General features: G+C 41.7%; 2 protein-coding genes across 9 annotated transcripts; one reads left to right on the top strand and one right to left on the bottom strand.

Moving 5' to 3' along the window:
- SUGP2 (SURP and G-patch domain containing 2) lies at positions 1 to 17322 on the bottom strand. Of its 6 annotated transcripts, none has more exons than XM_075037872.1 (11): positions 17045 to 17322; positions 16273 to 16394; positions 13430 to 15112; positions 12366 to 12483; positions 11157 to 11665; positions 10862 to 10973; positions 9535 to 10052; positions 8553 to 8617; positions 7754 to 7890; positions 4264 to 4384; positions 1 to 4072 (listed from the first exon to the last, which is right to left on the bottom strand). In XM_075037872.1, the coding sequence occupies exons 1-10, from the start codon at positions 17215 to 17217 to the stop codon at positions 4264 to 4266; spliced, it is 3558 nt and encodes a 1185-aa protein (XP_074893973.1). In that variant the 5' UTR covers positions 17218 to 17322; the 3' UTR covers positions 1 to 4072. The 6 variants fall into 6 exon arrangements, 5 of the variants coding, with proteins under 5 accessions (XP_074893973.1, XP_074893971.1, XP_074893976.1 ...); XM_075037870.1 differs by having other exon boundaries at positions 1 to 1180; XM_075037875.1 differs by lacking the exon at positions 17045 to 17322 and adding an exon at positions 16836 to 16984 and having other exon boundaries at positions 1 to 1180.
- Positions 16963 to 23363, top strand: ARMC6 (armadillo repeat containing 6). 3 transcript variants are annotated; one of them, XM_075037877.1, is made up of 8 exons: positions 16963 to 17045; positions 18065 to 18217; positions 18665 to 18747; positions 19473 to 20043; positions 20521 to 20666; positions 21251 to 21382; positions 21896 to 22033; positions 22908 to 23363. In XM_075037877.1, the coding sequence occupies exons 2-8, from the start codon at positions 18097 to 18099 to the stop codon at positions 23118 to 23120; spliced, it is 1404 nt and encodes a 467-aa protein (XP_074893978.1). In that variant the 5' UTR covers positions 16963 to 17045; positions 18065 to 18096; the 3' UTR covers positions 23121 to 23363. The 3 variants fall into 3 exon arrangements, with proteins under 3 accessions (XP_074893978.1, XP_074893979.1, XP_074893977.1); XM_075037878.1 differs by having other exon boundaries at positions 16980 to 17076; XM_075037876.1 differs by lacking the exon at positions 16963 to 17045 and adding an exon at positions 17354 to 17506.
- The last annotated feature ends 1458 nt before the right edge of the window (positions 23364 to 24821 follow it).

Here is a 24821-nt window from a genome sequence, read left to right as displayed (position 1 = left end):
TCTTCTAAAAAAAAAACCAACCAACAAAACCAAACCCAAAATAAATAGGAAAAACGTCAATGGTATTACACCAAAGAAGAGCTTTGAAGGCAAAAAAAAAAAAAAAAGAAAACATCTCTATTAGTCCAACACAATTACTCCAAACAGTGTATTATTGACTGTAGTTCTCTTACTCTGTTAGGGCACCTCCCCCAAAATGGGGATCTCCTCATTTCTCTTCAACGAGAGCAAATATCCTTTCTTCTAGAACCAGGTCCTTACACATAATAAATTTTTGAAGGAAAAGGAGGAAAAAGGTGTAGCCAGGGCTTGAACTTGCCTCTGTAAAGCTTTTCCTAGCTGTCAGTATAAAAGCAAGGGACAGGAGACCTGGCTGGTATCTTTCACAAATGAACACTCTCACTTTACCTCTCCATAGAAGGCGGCTGCACAAGTGTTAAATTTCAGTTCGTTGCAATTTTCCCCCTCATATCCTGTCTAAAAAAGGAATTTTAATTTAAAGGCAACAGTAAACCACACACATACGTAAAGAGAAAGTTTTGCTGTTTTAAAGTCAGTACACCAAGAAAATCAGAGAGACAACTAATTCCTGGGATACGTGAAAGGGTAAATCTCTTGCATTCTGACTGGGGCACAATGGTTTTGGCATTCGTGTGGAAAGTAACACTGTTGTGTATGGATTTAATGTGCTAGAAGCCACGTGAAAAAGTAACTAAGAAATGATTTAGTGGGTATTCTCAACAGAGACATTTAGCAGCACAGAAACAGAGGGACCTTCCTTCCCTCATACACTATAAAATCCTGCTTTACACTAATATAACACTGCATAATCTCAATTCCACTTTTTAGTGCCAAAATGATGCATATCTCTTACAAATGGCCAAATTCACAAGCAAAACATTTAAACCAGAAATTGTTTAGTTCTACATTTATTGCAGATATTAAAAGATTAACAATGCTAACATGTTTACTTACACTGAAAAGAAATGTCAGTTACCCAATAACATAAGCATCTAATTGTTACTAGCTTAGCACTACTGCCAATTTGCACGGAACAGAAACTAGCAAGCTGCTCTACAAGATTAATGGCAAAAAAACAACCAAAAGACAGTAGACACACCACTGAAGTTAGTTAAAATGTTCACTGAAGCTTGCAGTCTTCATGGAAGAGAGCCTGGAACTAAAATAACAGAAAAGAAGCTAGTAAACTTAAACAAGGCAATGTATCTGCATAACAAATGTTTCACATGTACAAGTATTTAAAATTTTCAAATCAGAGCTGCCTGCAAAAGCAGGTCAAAACTAAAAGGGAATTCCTTTTGCAAAAGGAGTGTAAGGTCATCTCTTGGTAAAACAAGATAAAGTGGCAGACAGTAACCCACTTGAGAGCAACACTGGAATCTTAGCACCAGTACTGCTCTGGTGATATCTTGTCCAAAATTAAAGTTTGGCACAAGAAAGACAGACCATACTACAGTCATCGAGGGTAGCAGATTAAGATTTTTCCCAGTGTTCACCTTTATTCTCAAGACAGCATTATACTCTAAATTGAATTGCACTCAGAAAGGATGGTACCATTTTCCAATCTGGATACCAACAATTCTCCCAGATTGGATAAGTAGGTGTTTAGCAAATGCACCCCAAATGGTACTATGCCCAACAAACTCAGGTTAAATCAGAGCAGCGCAGAATGCTGATCTGAGTGTGAGAGAGTGGATTTCAATCTAGCATGAAACTCCACTTTGCCTTGTGCCTTTCCGCAAATAGTGTAACATATAATCAAGAATCCTTCCAAAATGTAAATGTGAAAGAAGAGGTGAAGTTTGCAGGGAAATAAAAATTGTGAGCAGCAACAGTGGCAGCTTCATCAATGAAACTAAAAGAAAAGCTAAACCCTTTTGAATGGGTCTGAGACATAAACCAGAGGCCAACAATATTGGTTCCAGAGTGTCATTCTAAAACAGACTGTGACTGATAGATCTCCTTTTTGAAAGGCTCAAGTTTTACACTGTGTAACTGCTAATTATGCACAGGAAAGAAAGACAGGCAGTGAAGAACATACCCAAATAGGAACTTAGAGGTGAGCATACACTGCCAAATACTGTAATCAATGATCTTTCAAGTAGCCTCTGGTCCAAAATGTTTAAGGATTTTAAACACCTCCAAGTAAAGCCTATGAGAAACATCTGGGCTATCAAACGTCTTTAATCAAGTGTGATAACCAGATAAACTTATTTGTAGTTATAGCCTTCATGCTTCAACTTCTTGTAATGTGAAGGTGAAGACACATGTGATGTTCATGGAAAAACAGAACTCCCAGCATACTTTTCTATACCTGCCATCATGGTTTTATTTAGTGATTATATGCTTCAAGGCAACTAAAACTGAGCGATCAGAAAGTTACACTGCAACATGATTTTGTTTCTTATGGTTTCAAAGACCCACACAGTAAGAAAAAACCCCCACAACTTGCATTCATAAACTAAAACTGGTTGTTATAAGCAAGGAAAAGTTTGTTGCTATAGAATGAAAATAAAGACACTCCCTTTCAACCAGCAGGGTTTGTAATGGAGAAAGAATATCATTTTGTTCTTTAAACAGCAGGCACAGGCAAGTTGATAACTGAAGAACACATTTTCTTGCATATTTGTCAGTTAGGAACTTGAGATGATGCCACATTACTGTGGGGTGCTATTAGTGGTGTACCACAAGCTTTTTGCTCTACAAGAAGCATGGTGCAGGATGGAAACATCAGCAAGACAGCACTCACTGCTAGTAAGCAAAACATGCGTCAGCTCAAGATCAACTCTTTAAAGATAACTTCAGCAAAGTAGGTTTTGGTGCTACAACATTCAAGTGAAGACTTTTGACTAGTTTTAGAAAGGTAATGATGGAGAATGAGTACACTAAAAAGTGCAATATTAAATTCTGTCATTTTCAGTAATCCAGTCACAGATCCCTTAGTGACGTGCAAGTCGGAAAAAGATGAATGATCAGACCTTGAATGTTTATTTGTGGTAACACTGCTAAATCTTTCATGTCTTCAGAGCTGCTTCAAGCAGTTAGGTAATGCTTTTTGTTGAAGCACAGTAGATTAATCCAGTCTTCTCTTTCAGTAAGTTCTGGAATAGTCCCTTAAAAGTACAAGCTTTTTGTCTTATTTCTTGAGATTTTTCAAGAAAAGAACTTCTGCAAAGCAAATACTTAATAGAAACAGAAATGATTCTAAACTGATGGTCTTGTAAAACTGATGATCCACTTCCAGGTGACTTCCAAATATCTGATTTCCAAGTATTTTCATCAGTATTTTCTGCAAACACATGAATTACACCTGCTCATGGCTTAAACTTCTTTGAGAAGGAAAGAAATTATTCAAGAATTTGTTGGAGAAGAGCTGCAAATTTGTGTAAAAACAAAAAGTACACTTGAAATATGTACTACTTGTTCATTACAAAGAAAAACCTTAGCAGCTGAGGTTTTCAAGCAAGAGTTTAGTGTTCTCAGACTCAGATGAACTCAGTTATTCATCCTACACTGAAAGTCTAGAAGCCTATGCAAAATAAGCACGCAGGTAAACTCTTCTTAAAATTGGCGTATGGAGGAAACTGCTTTATGCAGACTCCAGAAGTAGATCAGAAGATTAGCCTATGAACAAAATGTAGTATAATAAAATCTGAACTGCCTTGCAAGATCTGAATTTGAGAAGGTTCTTGGCTTCAGAAAGGATCAGAGCCAAACCAGGTTAGTCAGATTTTTCATGTTGCTTATGCCGTTTTTTGGTAAGCCATCTCATCACAAAACAGGCAAACTTGGCCAAAGAGAGAGGTAAACAGGCACTTCCGAGAACAAAATCAGTTGTTTCTTCCTCAGAAGATGACATCCAAGTTGTTAGCTTGCACAATTAAATACAAGACTAACTTTAATCTTGGAAAATGTTTTAATACACTAGTATTCAAGTCCACTACTAATGAACAAAGTGTTCTTCATACTGGCATACTCTGCTGAAGATCTTTCACACAGCAGCCTTTGCATATCCGTGCACTTTCTAGCGAGCGAGTCTCTTATGTCAAACCTAGAAAGTAAGATTTGGGGTAATTCAGCAGTTCAAAGCAATTCAACGTAGGTCTGGATTCTCATAAAATGTTAAGAAGCCAGATATACTCATGGAAACAGCAACGTTTTCTTCATAAAGAAAGATTTTAAAAGCCCTAGTATTTTAATGTTTGCAGGAATTCATAAACCAGACATGCCCATTGCACATACCTATTTACTTGCTCTTTTCTGCCTGTACATTTGTATCATTCTTTGACGGAAAACATCAAATGCATCTTCTTTATTTTCTTCCCCTGCAACACCCAAGCCCTCCCCTGCAGAGGTAGCACCCCTAGGGAGTAAAATGAATAGTTAGAACACTCTGTTTCTGTTACATTTGACGATGTGCATAAGAGATCTAAACAATAGCTTCCAACATAGACACAATTCAAGTGGAAAGTAATTCTGCTTCATTTGGGGGAGAAGGGGAGTGAAGGCTTGGTACCTGGCATACCAGATCAACTATAAAACAATTCCCATCTCCCATTACACACGCAAATACCCACCAGCAGAAAATGCTCCTATGATATTAAGGGAGCAGTGAAGATACAGTCATCTAGCAGATCAAATTCTTACATGAACTTTAACCACTCTATTCATGGTAGATAGGATCTTCTGTTGAAAAGATGCCAAAAACTGCCTTGTTTCTTAAATTTCAAAAATGACACAAGTCAGACACTTTGAGGAATGAGTAGAAAACACCACATAACTCTGGATAAAAGATGAAATTTTTACCAAGGGAACATTAAGCTGCTTGTTTAAAATTTCTAGCACCCAAAGCAAGCTGAAGTCTTCTAGGACACGAATCATAGACAAAACCTGGAGCTCCTGCCCTTCCAAGAAAAACGAGTCATTAACTCCTCTCTCTTCATCCAAACATGCCAACAGAAGCAGACAGGCCTCAACAATATCAAAACAACTTTCTGCCCTGGAAATAGATGGAGAGGATGACCCACAAGAATGCAGAGATACTAATAATTAAACCCCATCTCTTTCTCCAGGCTATGTGCCTAGAATGTAGACATTACAAAGCTAAGATTAATGAAACCTCAGCCACAGGAATGATCCTCTGTGTCAGTTTTATCCTCCAGGTCAGTTACATTAGTATTATCTGTTAAAGATTTCATTACGTGAAGTAAGAAAATTTAGATTGCCCCATGTACTGAAATTGGGATTGCTGTGCTACAGGGTAAAATCTGAGGACCTTAAGTAGAAAAAAGAAAAATTATTCTTAACCCATTTCTGTAATAATAGGTCCACTTAAGCCAAGTAGATTGTTGTGCAATTCTAAAAGAATATTCACAGACTCTAAAAAGCAAATTCAACTTTACAGTCCACAGTAGAAACCCTGGGTGCTGTTTTTTCTTCTGAATGGTACAGAGTCTGACTTGGCAGCTGTATGATCAAGTGAAGTTATGTTTTAAATTACGGTTAAAAATAAAGTCACCTAAAAGACCTCCCCAAACTTTGCTTTTTTTCATCTTTTGTAGTATGACCTGTGTGAAGCAGGCTCACTATATTTGCTGTTTCCATTACACAATGGCTGCTTCATACTTCCAAACAGAAAGAACAGATTTTTTTTTTCTCTTCGTATCACAGTTCCTCTTCTAGATTACTTTCAGAATAAAAAAACTAATCAAAGACATTACATAATTACTCAGAGGAAGGTCTATCCCATAACAATGTTCTGCCTTTGAGTGTGGGTTTTGGTTGGGGTTTTTTTGCTGTTTTTTTTAAACTTGAACTGTAAAATTGGTCAGACCCTTAGCTGTGACAAATTAGTTCTCAAGACAGGGAACAGCTCACAAGACTAACATGAAACTCCATTTAAAATTTCCGGACCTATCATTTCCATGAGGAGTCACCATGCAATTCATGTATCTTTTACACCAATGTAAATAAAAATCTCCTCAAACCTGCAAATATGACTTGCTCTCATAGCCAACGACAAGCTTTAAGCTTTCCTAACAAAAAAGGGCCTCAAGTTTCTTTGTGTAACAACTGATGTGCCTGAATACACCAGTTTTAGATGTCAATGTTACATAATGATCAAGGTATGCTCTAGACTAGAGTTGGAGTCTCTCCAATTATTAATCCATCCCCTTTTGCTCAGAGAATGAGATTACACAGCACATGGACTTTTAAACAAGTCATCAATAGAAGAGCTGGTAGTTTTCAAAATGGGAAGAAAGAGTAGAGGTTACAGATTACCAAGTGAAAAAAAACCAACACACACTGTATCAAAGCAACTAACAAGAGAGAGCAAAATGTTAAATTGCACTGCTTTCATCCTCACTGAGATTGTCCCAAAGTATTTTCCAAAGTATGACTTTAATAGGAAATTAGAGAGGTGCACACCACGAAAATAATCAATAATACGGAGTTCTCTCTACATTACAGAAAAGGTCAACAAGTTTTGTAAGAGGTACAGAAAGCAGTTCTTCACTACCCTTTGCAGGTGTCTCTACAAGAATGACATGGCAATGGACTTAAGCTAGAAAAACTGTTATTTTTGCATATTAAAAAATGCAGTTCTTAAAGATGGCCAGAAACTTTTAGAATGTGGTGGGCTCACTGTCAGACCAGATACAATTAAATAGTTCATGATTAGCTGTGCAGCGAAACTTGTGCCAGGAGCTACAGAAACAAAAAAATTACTCATATATTTGTTCCCAACAATTTTTGAGGCTAAGAACCAAGTTCTAACACTGGCGAACAGGCTGCAGGTGAAGCAAGCTGCTTTCTCATTGTCCATTTGCTGCTGAAGAAAGAAATACAGAAAATACAGTGATGACCACTGGACCACAGGGAGCACTAAGGGAAAGAGAAAGCAAAAAACCAGAAGTATCCCACCGACTAAAATGACCAGTACTGTCCAAGGGACGAAGAAAACATAGAAATCCCTGGAGAAAGAAGACTGTTAAGCCACAGACTACATGTGTGGACTAGAAAGCTTGTTATATGGGCTCAGAGAGAAAGAAATAGTTTCTGCTTCCTTATTCAGTCAGGGAGTTGAGGGAGGTATTATCCATTCTCTGTGCTGGCAGCAGCAGTGGATGCTGGGTACAGCAACTTTAAAAGACAAAATGAAGATTCAAAACCAAAAGTATATTTTAAAGGAAAAAATCACACTTACCTTCTGGCAGATGCACTTACCTCTTTCAGTATGCAGTGGAATGAATCACATAATTAGAGTGAAAATAAAATTTGTTGCCTAAACCTAGGAGTACTGTGTATGACATTCCTGAAGTCTATTTATACATTATGTGCCTGGTGAGGTAGCAAGGAGATCCCTAGGATACTACTATGTGTTAAAACAAACCTAAATACACCAAACAACAAAAAACACCTCCTGAAGAACAGGGGCACCCATATATCTCTAGAAGGCGTCTGCACACTGCAGCATTCATGCTGCAGCCTTCAGTAATGGCAAACTGGATGGCAAGAAACAGCCACTTTCCAGACCAGACTTTGTCCAGCCTGGCCAGAAACATGCACGAAGTCTCCACGCTCAACTTTAGTGAGGTCAGAGACCAACGTCAAGAAGGAAGCAAAACACTGAACTGGCCACATCTAGATGGATTAGATAAACATAATTACTACTAGAATCCCAGCCTTTTCCAGAGCTGTCAAATTTCTGTAGTGCGTTCCCATTACATACACTTTTACAGGCTCTCGGATTCCTTTTCCTCGTGTACCAAGGCCATGTCCTTCTTGCCAGCCCATCTTCTGAAGCATCTGGAAGCCCACATTCCTGTTTGTCAGTTTCTTGTGTGAAAATTCTAAATCTTTTGGTTTCTATGAAAAGGAAAAAACAGAAAAACAAAGGGAGATCATGTATTAAAAATCCCTCAAATCCTGCCTCCCCCTAAACTAAATGTGTTTGAATTTCTGGATATACAGAAATATCTTCTAAGCAGCACTTCACTAGCTACACAGAAAAAGTCTATCAAAGAGTAAATACCTGCCTTGCCAGTTTAAAAAAAAAAATTTCAGGTTCTCAAACTGTTTAATTACATTATTAAAATAGCAAACAATACTGCGTCATATTTTAAAAGGTAGTTATGTTTTTTAATAACAAATATTGAATGATCTGATGACTGAATCCTTATTACAAATACAGAAGCAGTCAAATAACATCTCACAGTTCTGGATAATTACAACGTATTTTCCAGACAGCAATGCACTGATTGCATTATTATTTATTTTTTTTTAAATAGAAGACAAGATTAACACACAGCTTTTCAATAGTGTTGTAATCACAAAATGTTTAATTTTGACACAGGTAGTCAAAAGACAACAGGAGCCATGGCTCTCCTCAGATTTAGTCCAGTCTTTTTCAGGATCAGGCTCTTCAGGTCTTAATTCAATTTTATGACAATGACACATTTTCAGAGGCTGTCTCTTGTAAAAGACAGTTGATTCTCAGAATGCAATGGCAAACTAGAAGAGTTCTTTACCTTCTTCTTCTTTGTAACTGGGCAACCACGAGGCCTATCATAAGCAATTCTGACAGGTTCATGCACTGCAAGTCAAATCAGAGACAAAATTCAGCTGTAAAGAAAAACAATTTTAATACAGAACTCCAAAAGTATATGTCAAGTGGGACTCTAACTCAATGCCTTGGTCTAAAACCAGAACCAACAAGAAAGTTCAGAATATAAAAAAAAAAAAGGAAAAGAAACGATAAGACCTTTTTTTCCCCTCCACAACAAAAAAGGTAATTAGTACATGCACGTATTTAGTTTTGGACATATCATGCCAGCAATACACTGATGGATGATATCCTGTAAGATCTTTCATTTCCCTGAGCTTCTGTAATACTCTGATAGAAAATTCAGACTGGACTTAAATGAGGTTATTATATATCATTTTCATATCACAAATGACAACCTTCACCAATAAAAATCATTATGCAAAGACAAGACATTTGTTAAAATAGCTGCAGAGCACATAGAATCAGTTTTAAGCTACTTATCTCTCAATTCTTAGAATATCATGACCCACCCCCACTGTGGCCATAGTGACAAAATTTGACAGGCCAATCCAAAGTCTAAATATATTTAGTCAAACACTCAAAATATGTTCAGTGCTATACTTAAGTCTGTTAACCCTTCCATACACTGAAAGTAAACCCTGCAAAAACTACCACAGTTAGTTTTTTAAGCAGCAGAGAGACGATAACATTCACATATACTTAGAGAATATTTCAGGAATGATGTTTGACATAAACTTTGCTATTGCATTATAATACAAAAACTGTTACACAATTTATTCAGATTCTCCTTTGTCAGTTGAATGAACTTTTAAAGCGAACACTGTATATTAATTTTTTTGTTAAAGAAATGTAATTCTTTGAGTCAATAGTAGTCAGTAACAAAGCACATAAAAATCAGGAGTTCTGTACCAATACCTACAAAATATCTTTTAAGTAACACTCACCTTTTGGTTCTTCTATGAGGCAAATCCTTTTAGATGCCGGAATCATACCAACTTTCAGAGACTTGCTGCTGATTCGTTTGCGAGGAAATAGGGTACCAGGAGCAGGAGTTGATGCCTGTGTCGACAGATTTGGTATAGCACCATCAGATGAGGTGGCTAGCTGTATTTCACCTGTTGAAATTTCCTCTCCCGTTTTGGAAATCATCTCTTCAGCTAGGTTTTCCACACTTCTACCTGCTGACGTGTCATCCTCTTCTCCCTCCTCTGCTTGCTCCATTTCCATTTCTTCCAAAGGCTGGGAGATATCCTCCTCAAACTCAGCTTCCTCTTCATTTTCTTCCTCTTCTTCTTCTTCATCCTCTTCCTCTTCTGAAATATCCAAATTTCTGTCTTCAGGTTTAGCACTTTCCCCAGCATCAGTTGCTTCTGACACAGCATTGAAGTTAATAGATGGACATAATTCATAAACTTTCATTCGGTAAAATTTGAAAGCCGAACTGTTTCGATCCTGTAGAAACCTGAGCAAAAATTATAGTGAAAATAATATCAGAGAGAGATTTTCTTTAGCCAGCATGAAGCAAGACATTAGAAATATATCTCTTATTAATTTTTGAGTGGTCATTCCAGGTGTGTTTTTGTAGAACTGTAGGATTCCCCAACAACATGTACTAAGAACAGCAATCATTCGCCTCAATTCTTACAGACTGATTTTTATCAGCACTTCTCAGACTGTGTTATAAAGAATTCAGTACAATTATCTTCATTATATAGATGGGGAATCTAAGACAAGATGCTAGCTCTGGATGACCCAGAAGGCAAAGAGCAGACCCTAGAAGAGAATTCAGGTCTTCCAAATTTCAGTCATGCAGTCTATGTGGAAATAGGTGTATATAGGGCTCCATTTTTGTTGGCACAGTATGACCAAAAATCTGTGCTAATTTACACTAGAGCACTTAGGCCATTGTAATCAAAGCCTCACTTAAAAACAACAACAAAAAAGCCCGAAGGTTGAAAATAATTTGGCAGAACACTATTTCAAGATGCAAGCTGATTACTTAGAATATAAAAGAAAAAAATACATATCAGTGCATGTATGCATATGGGAGAAGTGTTTTTCTTTCTTAGGTATTTCAGATATTCACCATTAATGGAAGTGCTGAGCAGGACAACAGGGAGTATTGCTCAAAATCCTCTGTTCCTAAACACATTGAATAAAAGCATACATCTCAACAAACAATAAAAGGAAGTATCTCCTTTGTAATTGTTTAGATGCATTCTGATTTTTCTTATCAGCCCATTTACACAGACAAATGTGTAGGTTACTCACCAAAGGTCTGGGTTATCTGCACTGTTGTCTATGCTGAACTGCTCAATTTCTGGTCCTACCTGAGCAACAAACTTGGCAAGCTTCTCAGCAGTTTCCATTGTTTTAGCATCCACTGCAAGAAACAGAATGCTCGTTATCTGTAGCTTCATACAAAATCTGCATCACTGTAAGGTCAGTACAATTGAGAACTATCTACTTTAGCTAAATGTTTTTTAGAATTTCCAGCAGAACATTCTATGCAATTCTTTTCTCATATAATTTACAATTTAAAATCTAATCTTGAATCTTCACTTACCATCAGGAAACTGAGAGGACAATGGTGGGAAAAGTTCAGGTGGTGCTAATAAATCCTCAGAATCTGCCCTTTCTTCTGCTGGCAGAGAGACCTCTGAACTTGTGGCACATTGTGAGGATGAGGTTGTATCAAGGGAAGCATTCTTCTCAGACAGGCTGGTTTCTGATACAGAAGGCTTTGACTGGACTGAACCTTGAAGATGCTTGTCTTGGTGCTTCAGCACTGTACCAGCTGAAAGCACCGTCTGTGTCCCTATGGTTGCTCTCCTCACCTTCCTTCCTCGAATACCATGTTGTGCGATAATTCCAAGCCTTTTTCTTTTAAATAGCCTTCTCTTAATACTTGCGACTTTCCTGGCATACAACATGGCCCTGACTGATTCTGTTGCAGATTCTTCTAGTGTTCTGCCCTCACCACCCGCTTCCTTTCCAGATGATGTCCGCCTTTGCATCTCTGATAACTTCAGTCTGTAATACTTGTATTCTAGACTATCTTCATCAGACAAGAACCTAAATAAAATCATATAAATAAAATGAAAGCCTAAGCTGAAAGCACAACTAATCTCAAAGTCTCAGATCAGAAACTCAGTAGCAATCGATCCTTTTTTCCAGGGGCATACAAAAGTTGCTACATTAACGTTAGCCTGCATAGGTTTTTCTCAGGACTAACAGCCAACTCCACTTCTAAAGCAGTAAGTATGCCAAGCAAATAAATGATGGAGGGTTTTTGACATAAATCATTTGGCTAGTAATTAATCAGCTATGCTGCAATTCACACATGAAGAGATACTGTCATATTAAAAGATCATTACACTAGGAAGTGTCTCAGCTTTCCTTTTCCAACATTATCCATAGAACCCTAGATCCGTAAGTCTGTTACCCTACTGTATGTTTATATTAACTACATCTGCTTACTATTTTCATCTCATAGATGTATATTGCTTTTAACATCTTGTATTTGGATTGACATACAGTCATTATTGACAGATCAAAAGGAACATGATCTACTAGACAGAACAGAAGCAAAAGGACAATTTCCAGGGATATAAGGAAGTATAATTAGCTTAGGAAACATTTTCAAAAAGTCTGATTAAATATACAATAGGCTTTGATCTTACACCCATTGAATGAAATACTGAATTTAATTAAATATATTCCAAATATCTTCATCAGAAAGTAGTATTACAACATGCTGTTCAAACAAACCTACCAATATTCAGGACAGTTCTTTTGAGCATTTCTCTCTTTGGCAGACAAGGTTCCTGAAACAATGCTATTCACTAGCTGCTCAATTGTATCTACAACTTTCCGATCAGCTCGCTGTGGGGCTGTAGGAAGAAATAAAATGCAGTCATTATATTATTCTCATCAAGAGAATATCAATGTGTCATCTTTTTTATTCTTTGACACACGGACATTTGCAATTTTTCAACATATTAATACAAAAAAGGCTGCACTTAATACTACAGTAAATTAAGGAAACCTTAGAAACTTTCTGACTGTTTTCTCAACTCAAGATTCTAGAACAGTTTATTATGAGTGCTGTGGTTTAAGAAACATCCTTTGTCATCCTGGGCAAGTTAAGCCATCCTTTAAAAGGCAATCACTTATTGCACCAAAAGGATTTTGTGCAAAATAAGTATATTTGAACACTACTCTGAAGGGGTAGGTTCCAAATTATTAGCCATTCAGTGTTGGTGCTGCAAGACCTCCCTGCGAAAATATCTGAAGTTCAATTAGGGAAAAACAGATGAGTGTAGTAATGAGCAAGAATGCTTTAGTGAGGATGAACTAGATGGCCTAATACAGTAGAGGAGATAGTATTCCTATAGATGCTTGTACATACACAACTTCAAAGAAATATGCTTGCATTTGATAAAAGCTGTAGTGGTAACATCTCCAACTTTGCTTATGTGTTTTATATGCTCCATGATGTAGCCAGTTACAGCTGTGGTCCTGGCCTCCCCACCTCGCAGTTGTGAAGCTGGAAGGTAGGGTAGCTGAAGCAGCCAAGGGCACAAGGTGAAAAACCTAGATTTAAAGTATGAGCACATGCAGGAGAGGGGAGGAAGGAGACACGCTTTCATTGACAAAGGTGAAAGTGATTGCTACAACAGATAGTATTTACTACCTGCCTCAGCACTGCCATGGATTTTCATGGAATTCCCAGAACTAGGAATTCCTGAGCTAATAAAACCATAAAAATTAAGATTAAATGCTAGCAACAAATAAAGAAATTATATACTGCAAGGTATTTTACAACAGTTCACTCACTTTTAACTTTTGTGTCAGGAGAGGGTTTTTTAAGCTGTATAGTGGACTCTGGTTCAGTTTTTTTCATCTGAATTGGATATCCACTTTTCTCCAACCAAGCCTTCAAGTTTTCAATGTACTCTCTTCCAAACAATGTTGAATCATCAAAGTTTGGGAATAGTGTTGGTGCTGGAGCCATTTCCTGGAGCCCTACAGCTTCAAGTATTTTCTCTTGCCTGAAAACAGATGCTAGTGCGAAGGTCTGACCCAGAAGTGCTAAAGACTTACGACAAAGAGAAACAGTGGTCTCAAAAGCACTTGCCATTTCTCTCGGATTACCAAAACCACTCGTCTTAATGCTTAATTCGTAAGCATTGCAGGCCATAAGCAGCGGTGTAACACCTTTAAGGAGGCGGTCTTGTAGCCTCATTATGTATTTATCAAAAGGTTTTATAATTTCAAAGAAGCAGTTCTTTGTTTTCACAGCACCCTTGTCCAATAGCATATTTAAAAACTCATTGTCCACTTTGGGAGTTTTCAGAGCAGCATGTTGTAAACTCTTGATAGTAAAGAAACAATAATCTCTGTGTTCTGGCTTTAAGGAGCATTTGAATGAGGCAAGCATTTTTGCACAGGTTTCTGTCTCTAGCTCAAAGAGAGCTCCAAAGAGCCGGGAAAATTCTGCATCATTTTTTATTGCATGAAACCCAGCCCATTTTATAATTTCTATTCCAAACGTTGAAAAAATGTCTGATTTGTCCACAAGGTCAAAATTGAGATTTCTGAAAACGTGCGCAGGCTTTGGGAGCCTGAGAATAGGTCTCTGGGTTGTTACAGTTGGCCTCTGATTAGGTCGTGGAGGCAACTTTTGATTAGGCCGCTGGATGGTCACTGGCCTCTGGTTAGGTCGTTCAGCAGTTTCTGGCATTTGATCAGGTTGCATAGCTGGCTTCTGATCAGGACCTGGTGGCAGTTTTTTAGTGTTCCATTTCTTTAGGGGAGTTTTGATATCTCCTTTGAATACTTTAGTTTTAACAGCACCCCTTGTAATACGCTTTCCTCGCAGAACTCTTCCCCTGCCAATATTGCCCCTCCGTACTGGGGGTCTGAACTCGCTGTCAGATTGAATTCCAAAGTCTACATCATACTCCTGATTCTCCATGTTGCCATATTCATCTTCCATGAGTCCTGGTGATCTAAAATCACCTAAAATATCTGAAGAACTAAAATCAGTTTCATGTGGTCCGGTGGATTCCCAAGAGTCAGGAGGGCCATAGTCCTGATCATGAGAAGCCAGGCCCCCATACTCCCGGTCATGGGAAGTTGGGCGTCCATATTCCCGGTCATGGGAAGCCGGACGCCCATACTCCCGATCGCGAGATGCTGGACGCCCATACTCCCGGTCATGCGAAGCTGGACGCCCATACTCCCGGTCATGCGAAGCTGGACGCCCATACTCCCGGTCACGAGATGCCGGGCGGCCAAATTCCCGGTCACGAGATGCCGGGCGGCCGTACTGTTCATGGTAATAGTTATCTTTCCTTATCAGAGGACTAGCAGATCTATAAGAAGGTCCTGGATAGTCGTCTCTAGGGTCTTCAGTCCAGTCATCATGTGGGTGGTGCTGGGCGTTATCATGAGCGTATCTTCCATCATCATGGAAACTGTCTTCATATCTTGGTCTTGGGACTGGTCTTGAATGAGCTGTAATGATAAAAACATAAATACACCAATGCACTGCAAGTAGTATTAAGAAAAAAATTTCATAAACACATTTAGACACTTACAAGAGTCAACACATCAAAACTTCTGAAGAACAGTACACATATCTAACTATTCCCATCTGCATTCTTACGTACGTTGAATAATTCATAATAAGCAAAAAGCAACAAATGATTAACAATGCCTAAACACACATGACGAAACAATTTATTAAAAATTCTACTTTCGCTAAAGCTGAAACGCAAGTTCTGCTATAAACCCCATTTTCTACTTGCTCACAACTTTCTCAGTCTAGGAATATGCTAATGTTGTGCTCATAATGCCTCTACTCAGATTTCTCAGACGTAAAAATACCAAAAGTATGCACTTTCTGTTTCCACACTGAATATCGGAATTCCACAGTTGAACAGAAGTTCATATTTTCTACAAACTCCTACACAATTATCTAAGATAACATTAAAGTCAGAAATACTAGAATTTCCTGCAAAGTATCCAAGAATCCCTATTCCCTAATTCCAGTAATTACATTCAGAAAGTAAAGAATACTTGAACAAATTAAGTATTTAAAATAATTGATTTCTTCAGAGCTTATACAACTTTAAGAAAACAGAAAAGGTCTCATTTTAAAACTCTCAATTTCCTATGAATGTAATCCAGGTTATTTTTCTAGACATTTTAAATACCACGTTTAAAAGATAAAAGAATTTGCAGATCATGTTTTGTATACACTCCTGAGATTAATGTCCTGCTTTTAGCTTTTTCTCCAAAAATAACATGAAGTACAAAGACCCAAAGGCTTCAAATGGACTCTTACATTTATTTAACTTATCAGACATCAACAGAATTCCATCCTGCAGTGATGCCTCTGGAGACCTCCCTGAAATTGGACCCACTCTCTGATGCAGCGTGAACAGAATTCCTTTGTTTAAAATTCGTTTTTTTTCCTGGAATTTGCATTCCAGATTGAAACACTGTCAGTCATACCAAGCTATTAGCCTCTTAAATAAAAATGGATGTGGAAAAACACCAGCACAAGTCCACGTTTTCAGCAAATATACGTAAATGGAAGGCAAGAAATCTGACATAGCTGTTACCAGAATAGCTGGCGTAATCCACGGCACGTCATGCCCGGGTTTCATTACCTTTAAAATGATGGATGGTGTCCTCTATAGCATCACTCCGGTCCATGCGATACCTTTTAACTTTGTCCTGCACTACAGCATCAAACGTCTCCCGTGTGATCCGCCGAGAGGCCATTTTTATCCTGTAGCAAAACAGCACAATACCGTCCCTGACCGGGGCACGGACGCTGGGAAAGGTCCTCCCGCTGCCAAGCCCCTAACGCTACCGGCGCCCCCCACACCCCCCTGCCGCTAGGCTCGGCCCGGGCGGATTCCCGTGAACACAGCGTGGGGATACGGACACAGCTCCTCCCTCCCTCCCCCGGTTCCCCACCCGGGGCGGCCCAGCCTGAGGTAAAACGCAACGTGAGGGAAAACCCCCACCCGTGAGGGCCTCCCACCTTCCCACCCCTCACCGGGCGACCCCCGGCAGCTTGCTGCCCACCGCCCCGCGCAGGCACCGGGAGGAGGGATTGGGGGGGGGACCGGGGGGGGGGGGGGCAGGAGGAAGAGGAGGAGGAGGAGGAGCCGCCCCCGCCCCGCCCCGCGGCCCGCCCCCCGCCGGGAGCCGGCCCCGCCCTCACCGAGGCGGTGCTCTCCCGCCCCGGTCCCGCAGCCTCCCCGCCACACGGGAATCTCCCAGCAGCCCCCGCGGGACGCTGTTCGCTCCGCCCCTCCTTCCTCCTCCCTCGCCGCGCCTGCGCAGTGCGGGGTCCTGCGTCGCGGCCTCCTCATCCCTGTCAAGGCGGGTGGTTTTCGGGGTAGCGCTGCTTTGGCGTGGGTCGGTACTAACGGTGAGGGCGCGGTCCCCGGTCGGGCGGCGCGGTAAGCAGAAGGGGAACGGGCGGGGGCGGCCCGCAGTCTCCCGCTTTGGCGGCGGGGCGGCGGCGTGGCCGCTGCCCCGCAAGGCGGGCCGCAGCCCCTTCGCGCATAGTGCGCATGCGCAGAAAGGGCGGCCGACCGCATGTGTGCGGCGAGGGAGCACGTTATGGGAGGGGCGCATGCGCACTTGGTCGGACCGGGTTATTTTTCGCGCCGCGGTTTTTTTTTTTCCTTGTGAGGGGAAGGGGCGTGACTTTTTGCCTCGGTGCATGCGCACTGAGAGGGCTGAGCCAGCGGTGGGCGGGGCCGGAGGGAAGCGGGGTCCGCCGGCTCTGTACGGTGGCCGAGTAGGGCCTGTCCTCTCAGCGCGTTGCTCTTTGTCAGGCGGGAGGAGCCCCTCAGGGAGCGGCGCTGCGGGCGGCGAGGGACTGAGGTGGGTTGTGAGGAGAATCGAGGCCCTTTGTGCGCCTGGGAGCTCCCTCAGTACCTGCTCCCGGTTCCTGGGCCCTTTCCGGGGCAGGCCTCGCCGAAAGACTGAGGGGCGGGATCCAGCTGGATGGCTGGGCCTGCTGAGGGGGATGAACCGGGCCCCGCTGCGGGAACGGGGACAGAGACAGAGACAGGCCGAGGGGCTCTGGGCTGTGTTAGCCCTCGAGCGTGTGGGGTCTCGGGACCGTGTGTGTCTGGGCAGGCTGCCCACCGTGCGCCCGTGGCAGGCGAGGTGCAGTGAGAGCCGTGTCACGGTAACAAACCCATCCGCAGCAAAGCAATAGCGGGTTCCAGATCCAAATCCTGGGCCTCTGACATTCCTTTTTGTTGCTTATAATTGTTATGTTTCAGCCCATTAAAAAAAAAGTCATCTCTTTGACCATATATTTTTGGTTTCGAGTTCTGTGCTTTTGTTTTGAAAAAGAGCAAATCACTCCCTTTGTTTTTGATTAACTTCAGAAGGTTTTGCACCAAAACTAGTTGTGGACTATTTTAATGACAGGACAAGGAGGCGGCTTATCCCATTCGAGTAAAATGGGATCAAAACAGATTGCACAGGAAACATTTGATGATGCAGTGCAAGAAAACATTACAGAATTTGAAATGGATCCAGAAGAGGCTGTGAGAGAAGCTGTGCAGCAGTTTGAGTCCCAAGGTATTGTAAATTCATTTGCTTTTGCAGTTCAGATTATTACAGACTGAGTTTTTACATGTCTTAAAATTGAAGAGAACCTGCATGCAAAGATCGATCATCCAGTGTTGAAAAGAAGCCTTTGCGAAGTGGAACACAGACGCTATTAATGCTAACCTAGTTTCATGGAGTAATTATGACTGAAAAACTGCTTTGAGTGAAACTGCAGGGTGCAATTTTGTCAATGAAATTAAACTCTTTTCTTTTTCCCAGCTGACGTTTAGCTAGAATTGAGGCTTTGTTCCAGGACATATTTGACCATTATAGTTAGAACTTCAGCAGCATTTCAGCATCTTTGTGCATTGATCCGTGCTTTACAATAAATTCATCTTTGTTGGCTGTGGTTAACTTGACAAATTTTACCCAAGCTCCTGTAAATAATACTAATCTTGTTTTTGTTTTTCCTTTTAGGTGTTGACCTAAGCAATATTGTGAAAGCTGTGCGGCAGCCTGCCTCTGAAAATGGTCAAAAGCAAAAGCATGAAATTTTGCTGGTAGGAGCACAAATTTATGTTGTCTTCTAAGGATCAGGGTTATATAATAGTTTAAGTAATAGACTGAGAATAATGAGACATACCTTCTACTTCTGCCTCTGTCCCATTTCTCTGTGAGCTCTTCGACAAGCACTTAATCCCATCTATTATGCAAACTAGGAATAATATAAAAGTTCAAAGAGCTAGCTTGCACTTTTCAGTGGAGGTATCTGTGTAAAGAGCAAAATGCCAGCATTTCTTGCCTAGGAAATGGAGGGGCTGCCTTTCATAACTTAGAAGCAGATTCTCCTGTTGTCAGGTAAAGTCAAAGCACAGAAGAACTTTAATGAAAGAAATACAAGTTACCTAAGTGGTAGCTGTTAGCTAGCTCTTCTGAGGGTAGGTGAAAAGATTGAATATGGTCCCTCTCCAGCAAGACTAAAAATATTCATGTGCACCACTGACCCATGTGAATTGTGCTGGTTGGACCCAGTTCACCCACTGGTGGTCAGACTGGCATGCAGTGATGGCTTGACAGTGATGGCAGAAGTACAGATTCCTCTAAGGGTTCTGTGTGTGAAAACAAAATGCTGCTCTTCAAGACAGCCATTTCTTAGATATGTCAAACTAATTTTAAATTTAAGAGAATACTATTATTATAAATAAACAAATTTGAATGACTATAAAGAACTGCTCTTGTTCCTTCACAGTTCAGATCAAAAATTAACTATCGTTCTCTTCTTTAGACTTTAGATTCCCTTGGGAGAGCTGTTGCTGACTCTGATCTTGCTGAGATGGCTGAGCAGCTAGTGGTCTTCACTGATCAGTGCAAAGAACAGCTGGCTTTCCGCTACCTGGCTGGGCAGAATGGTGCCTATTCTGTGGTATTCTCTGCCTGCCAGTTGGCTTCAGGAGACAGAAATTTAATGCTGAAAGCCTTTTATACGCTGTCTGCCATCTTGGATGGGCAGCCAGACCTACTTGACTCCGCTGGCCAGGATCTACTGCTACACACTCTGAAGGAATATAGGGAGGATGCGGAAATGACGCTGGCTGGAATCCGATGCATTCGGCATGCCTGTCTGAAACATGAGCAGAATCGTCAGGACTTTGTGAAAGGTGGGGTTCTGCCACTTCTGACTGGAGCTATAGTCCAGCACGGAGACAGTGCCGATGTTGTCCGAACGGCCTCCTCAGCGCTCAGGGTCATGACGTTTGATGATGACATCCGTGTGCCCTTTGGTCATGCTCATGATCACGCTAAAATGATTGTGTTGGAAAATGATGGGTTGAGAGTCCTCATCGAAGCTGCAAAAGGTAAAATTAACCCCATGATTGTTGATCCTAATTTTGAATCATCTGTGCTTTATCTCAAAACTGCGCTTTGTCCTAACTTGAAGCTCCCCAGAGATGATTCAGAAATTTGCCACTAAAGTGATGTTTAATTCTTTTGATGAAATATGCCCCGAGAGAGAAAAATAATATGACCTCTCCAGAGGCTAGCAGCAGCACCAAGGTGGCAGAGCTCTCTGTCAGTCTGTCTAGGAAGTATTTTACAGCCCAGTGCAGGTTTACAGGCATGTTATCCCTGCTGAGGTGCTGCATTCTTGCCAGGAAAAGATGTTCTGTCTCAGTCTAGATACAGAGTGAACAGGATGTCATCTGTGCTGTTTTAATATAGAAAGTGAAATACACTGTTTCCTGTGTTTCTTTAATGAAGCAAAGTGAAACACCTTGATTCTGCGGCACCCCTCCTTGCTCATAGTTACTCCATTCATCATCTCTCCTCTGCAGCATTCACAGATAACTCCAGTGTTCTCAGTGAACTGTGTGCCACCCTTTCTCGCCTCTCTGTCAGGAATGAATTCTGTCAAGAAATTGTGGATCTTGGCGGCTTAAATTTTATGGTGGCTCTACTGGCTGACTGCATTGACCATCCGGTGAGCGATGTAAAGTGTACTTGGGAGTGGAAGTAATGCAGCAGGGCGTGCTTTTTAGTTTAAAGTCCTGGCTGTGAATGGACCTTAGGCTATGCATTTTTTTAGGTGCAGTTAGGGTTGAAACCCCAACCATTGATCCCTATTTACAGCCTTATATATGGAACTAGGTCACATGTGCCCTGTCAGACAAGAACACAGTAATTCTGAGCCCCTTGCTCGTAGTTACTTCCTCTGTCCTCCACGCTCCGTGAGCAGAACTGTGCTTGCTCCCAGAAAAGCTGAGCTTCTGGTTTTCCATCAATCTAGCTAGAAGAGATTCAAGAGGATTTAGATGCTCAAGTCCCAGAGGGCTGATGTTTGATTCTTTAAGCTTCATTGAAAACCTCTGCCAAACTAACAAGGTTCCTTCTTACTCTAGCAAGAAAGTGTGTCTGAGGTGTGAGTGACTGAGAATAGTGTTGCTGTTCAAAACTGGGAATGACAACTCTTTGAATGGAGTTGCTGGGGGATGTTCTGGTTGGCTTTCAAAAGCCTGTAAAACACTCTCTGCAGCTTTCTGAGCTGTTTTTTCTTGATGAACGCAGGACGTGGTAAAGCAGGTGCTGAGCGCCATCCGAGCAGTTGCAGGTAATGACGACGTGAAAGATGCCATCGTTAATGCTGGGGGAACAGACCTCATTGTACTTGCTATAAGCCATCACCTTGCCAACCCTCAGGTACGCACCTAAGTGGTTGATGGAGTCCCTCCGGGGCTGGGAATGGAGATCAGGTTTGGGCTGCATAATGTAGCAGTGTAACCTGTCTTGTGTAGGGGAGCAACCCACAGCATTGCTCTGACTTGTGATAAACCACTTATGCTAGAGCAGATACATTCTAAGTATAGTTATTAAATGATTGCAACTGAGCAATTGATTAAACCTTTAACATCCAGTTGTTGTGGAGTGGTTAAGTGCATGCTTTGGCAAATATTTGTGGAAATGTAAAGGTATGTCCACTCTAATATATTAGGGTTTTTTCTTGTTCCTGAATCAGATGGATACTGGATACAGTGTTTTGCACCTCTGGGTGTAAAACTTGCTTTACATGCCAGAGAAGCAGGATGTTTCAGTGGAAGAAACTTAAAAAAAATAAAAATAAATTTTAAAAACTGCCAGAAAAGGAAACAAACTCCAAACACTTTTTTCCTTAAAGCAACATTTTCAGCCAGTGAGTGTCTCTTTATCTTGCAGATCTGTGAGCAAGGTTGTGCAGCCTTGTGCATGTTGGCTTTGCGCAAACCCGAGAACTGTAATGTCATCATGGAAGGTGGAGGAGCGTTGGCAGCTCTTCAGGCCATGAAAGCACACCCACGAGAAGTGGCTGTACAGGTATTTGCCTCAGAGCACTTGATTATTTATTTAGGATTGGTGTTGGCTGTGCTCACCACTTCATTGGGATTTTGTCCTTTACTTGACAAATACCAAAAGGTTCTGAGTATGTTGGGAATGCAGCATCTAAATGCAGGACTCCCTACATCTGTCACTGTGATGTGATCGGAGCAAAATTTAGTTTGGGTTTCAAACCCACCTGAATTTACCTTCAAGCGACTGTGGAATGCCATGCTTCTCTTCCAGGCATTACTTCTCCTCCCCCTCCTTCACGGAGCAGGATAAGGATAGGCTCTTTCAGACCCACACTGTGCTTTGATGTTATCTGTCCCATAAGAGACATTGCCATCTATTCTCCAAAGTCGAATAAAACACCTACATGGCAAGAAGTTAGCCTCTGGTTTTCATGCAAGTCTCAGTAGGCTTTGTGTCCGCTTTTCTGCTCTCCAGAGTATTAAAATACCATAGACAATATTTTTCTGAACGAGTAGTTTAAGCTAAGTGCCAGGGAAGGTGCCTGAAACAGCATACAAGGCGATGGAAAGATGGGTCTGCTGTAATTGGAGAATTCTGTCTTAGCCGTTCTTTAAAGAAATACTTGGGATTGCCTGGCTGGTGTTTGAGATTTGCTGGTGTTCTCACAGAAGCAGGAGGTTTTGTTGTATAAACTTCAATGTGAAATAGCAGCCATGCTTTTGTCCATAGATTTATTCTTCCAGGAAATAGTTTGTTGCTGTCTACAGCATCTCACATTTAGTTGCCCAGAAAAGGTTCTTTATGTGAAGCCAGTTCTGCTTTGTGCGTGCCAGCATCCTACATGGATGGTATTTCCCTATGAAAGATGCTAATATCTCTCATTTATCTCTCTCCTCAGAAACAGGCTTGCATGCTGATCCGCAACCTGGTCTCCCGGAGTCGGGACTTTTCTCAGCCCATCTTAGAGATGGGAGCTGAGAACCTAATAACAGAAGCTCGTGCAACACACAGGGACTGCGATGACGTGGCCAAAGCCGCACTGCGGGATCTTGGCTGCAAAGTGGAGCTCCGAGAGCTGTGGACAGGTCAGAAGGGAAGCCTAGCTCAGTGAATCTCCACTCCACTGAGCCGTGGAGCTTCAAGACATCTATGTACATGAAACCTAAGGGGGGAAAACAAAGTGGCATGGATTAATTTGCAGTTACATTGAACTGGAATATCTGAAGCAAATGCCTGGCTTGTGAGGCTGCAGTGAACTTTTTATTGGGAGCTACAGCTGAAATGGCTTTATGCATTCACAGGCAGCAAATCAACTCTGTGTAGTAATCATTCCCTGAATCATCTAATGCCTGAAGATGATCTGCTCCCCCCTGTTGTTATGTATGTTCCTTGTGTACAGAACAGGGCTGTTGCCACATGCTCTGTTCTATACAGAAAGAGCAAAAGCGGCTCTTTCCTGATAGGAGTTTGGTACGTACCATGGCAGCTGGTCCTGATTTGTTTCTCTGCAGATGGAGGCTAGCAGCCTGATCTGGTTAACGGGATGGATGAGGAGAAATCCCATCATTTGTGAATGTGTTCTGTCCTGTTGTACTATTCTGCTGTTATTTTACTGCTGACCATATTCTGTGTTGCTGCTTTGCTTTGGATTTTCAGCCAACATAACATTTTAAACAAAAGCAAAGTAAGCATTTTGGATAGCGTGGCCCAAAGCAACGTACTTTGATGTTGCCATTTGCATCCAGGAGGAAAGTTCATGTTCTCTTTCAGCGAGATGAGCAAGTCGGGGCGGCGGGGAGGGGACTGCTTGCGAGGATGGCAGTTTCAAAGCAGGGACAAACTGGCAGTGGTACCACACAGCAGGAAGCCAGCACCAGGGAGCCTGCGCTTTGGTTATCTCTTAGCAGGGCGGTGCTTCCCTGAATCCAAGGGTGCTGTAATTTTAATGAAGAGGCCGTGTGCCTCGTGGTCTGAAGGCAGCTGTGGACCTGAGGGCAAAACAGGGGAGGTGAAACATCCAGAAAGGATCTGAAGGCTCAGCTAAAGGCTTCTGTGTTCCCCTATTTCTTGCTGGGCTGTGTTGTTACTAGCCCTGCTCTGGTCCTGAACCTTCCTCCTGTGCTGCTACTGATGTTGTGCTTGAGTGGATGTTTTCTAATGTGATATTCTCTGTAGAAATGTTGACCCTATAAAACATAAAAATGTACAAGGGTGGTTGGCTCTTTATGGAGCCTTTTTGAGGCAGGAAAAGAAAGGTGGTGGAAATGCCTCTGTGATGAGTTTGTAAGTAAAGCCTCCTTCGGCCCCGCGCTATCTGCCAGCAGATAGCAAAGGTCATTGTGTTCTTCAAAGGCCTCTAACCCCGCGAGAGTGTTTGAGGAGAGGCTGCCTGGGTCTCCTCTCTTCCTGCTGGGTGAGAAACTCGGTGTCTTTGAGTGCTGCTCTGACCTCCTCGCCAAGCTCCTCCGGTGAAGGTGCCCCTCTCCTTTGTGGCAGAGCGGCCAAGAAGAGCTGATGAAGAGACCCTGAGGTCCTAAGTCCTGTGGGTGCCCTGTGTTGGAGGGAGAGCCTGATTGCTCTGGGGAGCACGTTGGGTGCAGCCTAGCTCTCTCGGGTGGGTGAGAAGGAGCACTGCGGCTTAGTGTGGGAGAATCAAACGTGGGGTTCCACCACAGTGGCAGGAAAGCTTGGATTTATCTCCCTTCTCCTTTAAACAAGCATTGGTATAACGCTGAGCTGCTGGTAGCTGCAATATCTTGGTTTTAATACCCGACGGGGTTGTGGGGAACGGACTGACCCGGGGTGAAGGGGG

The sequence above is a fragment of the Buteo buteo genome, chromosome 10, assembly GCF_964188355.1.
Source record: "Buteo buteo chromosome 10, bButBut1.hap1.1, whole genome shotgun sequence".
NCBI classification, from domain to species: Eukaryota; Metazoa; Chordata; class Aves; order Accipitriformes; family Accipitridae; genus Buteo; species Buteo buteo.
This window is presented reverse-complemented; position numbering and strand designations above follow the sequence as displayed.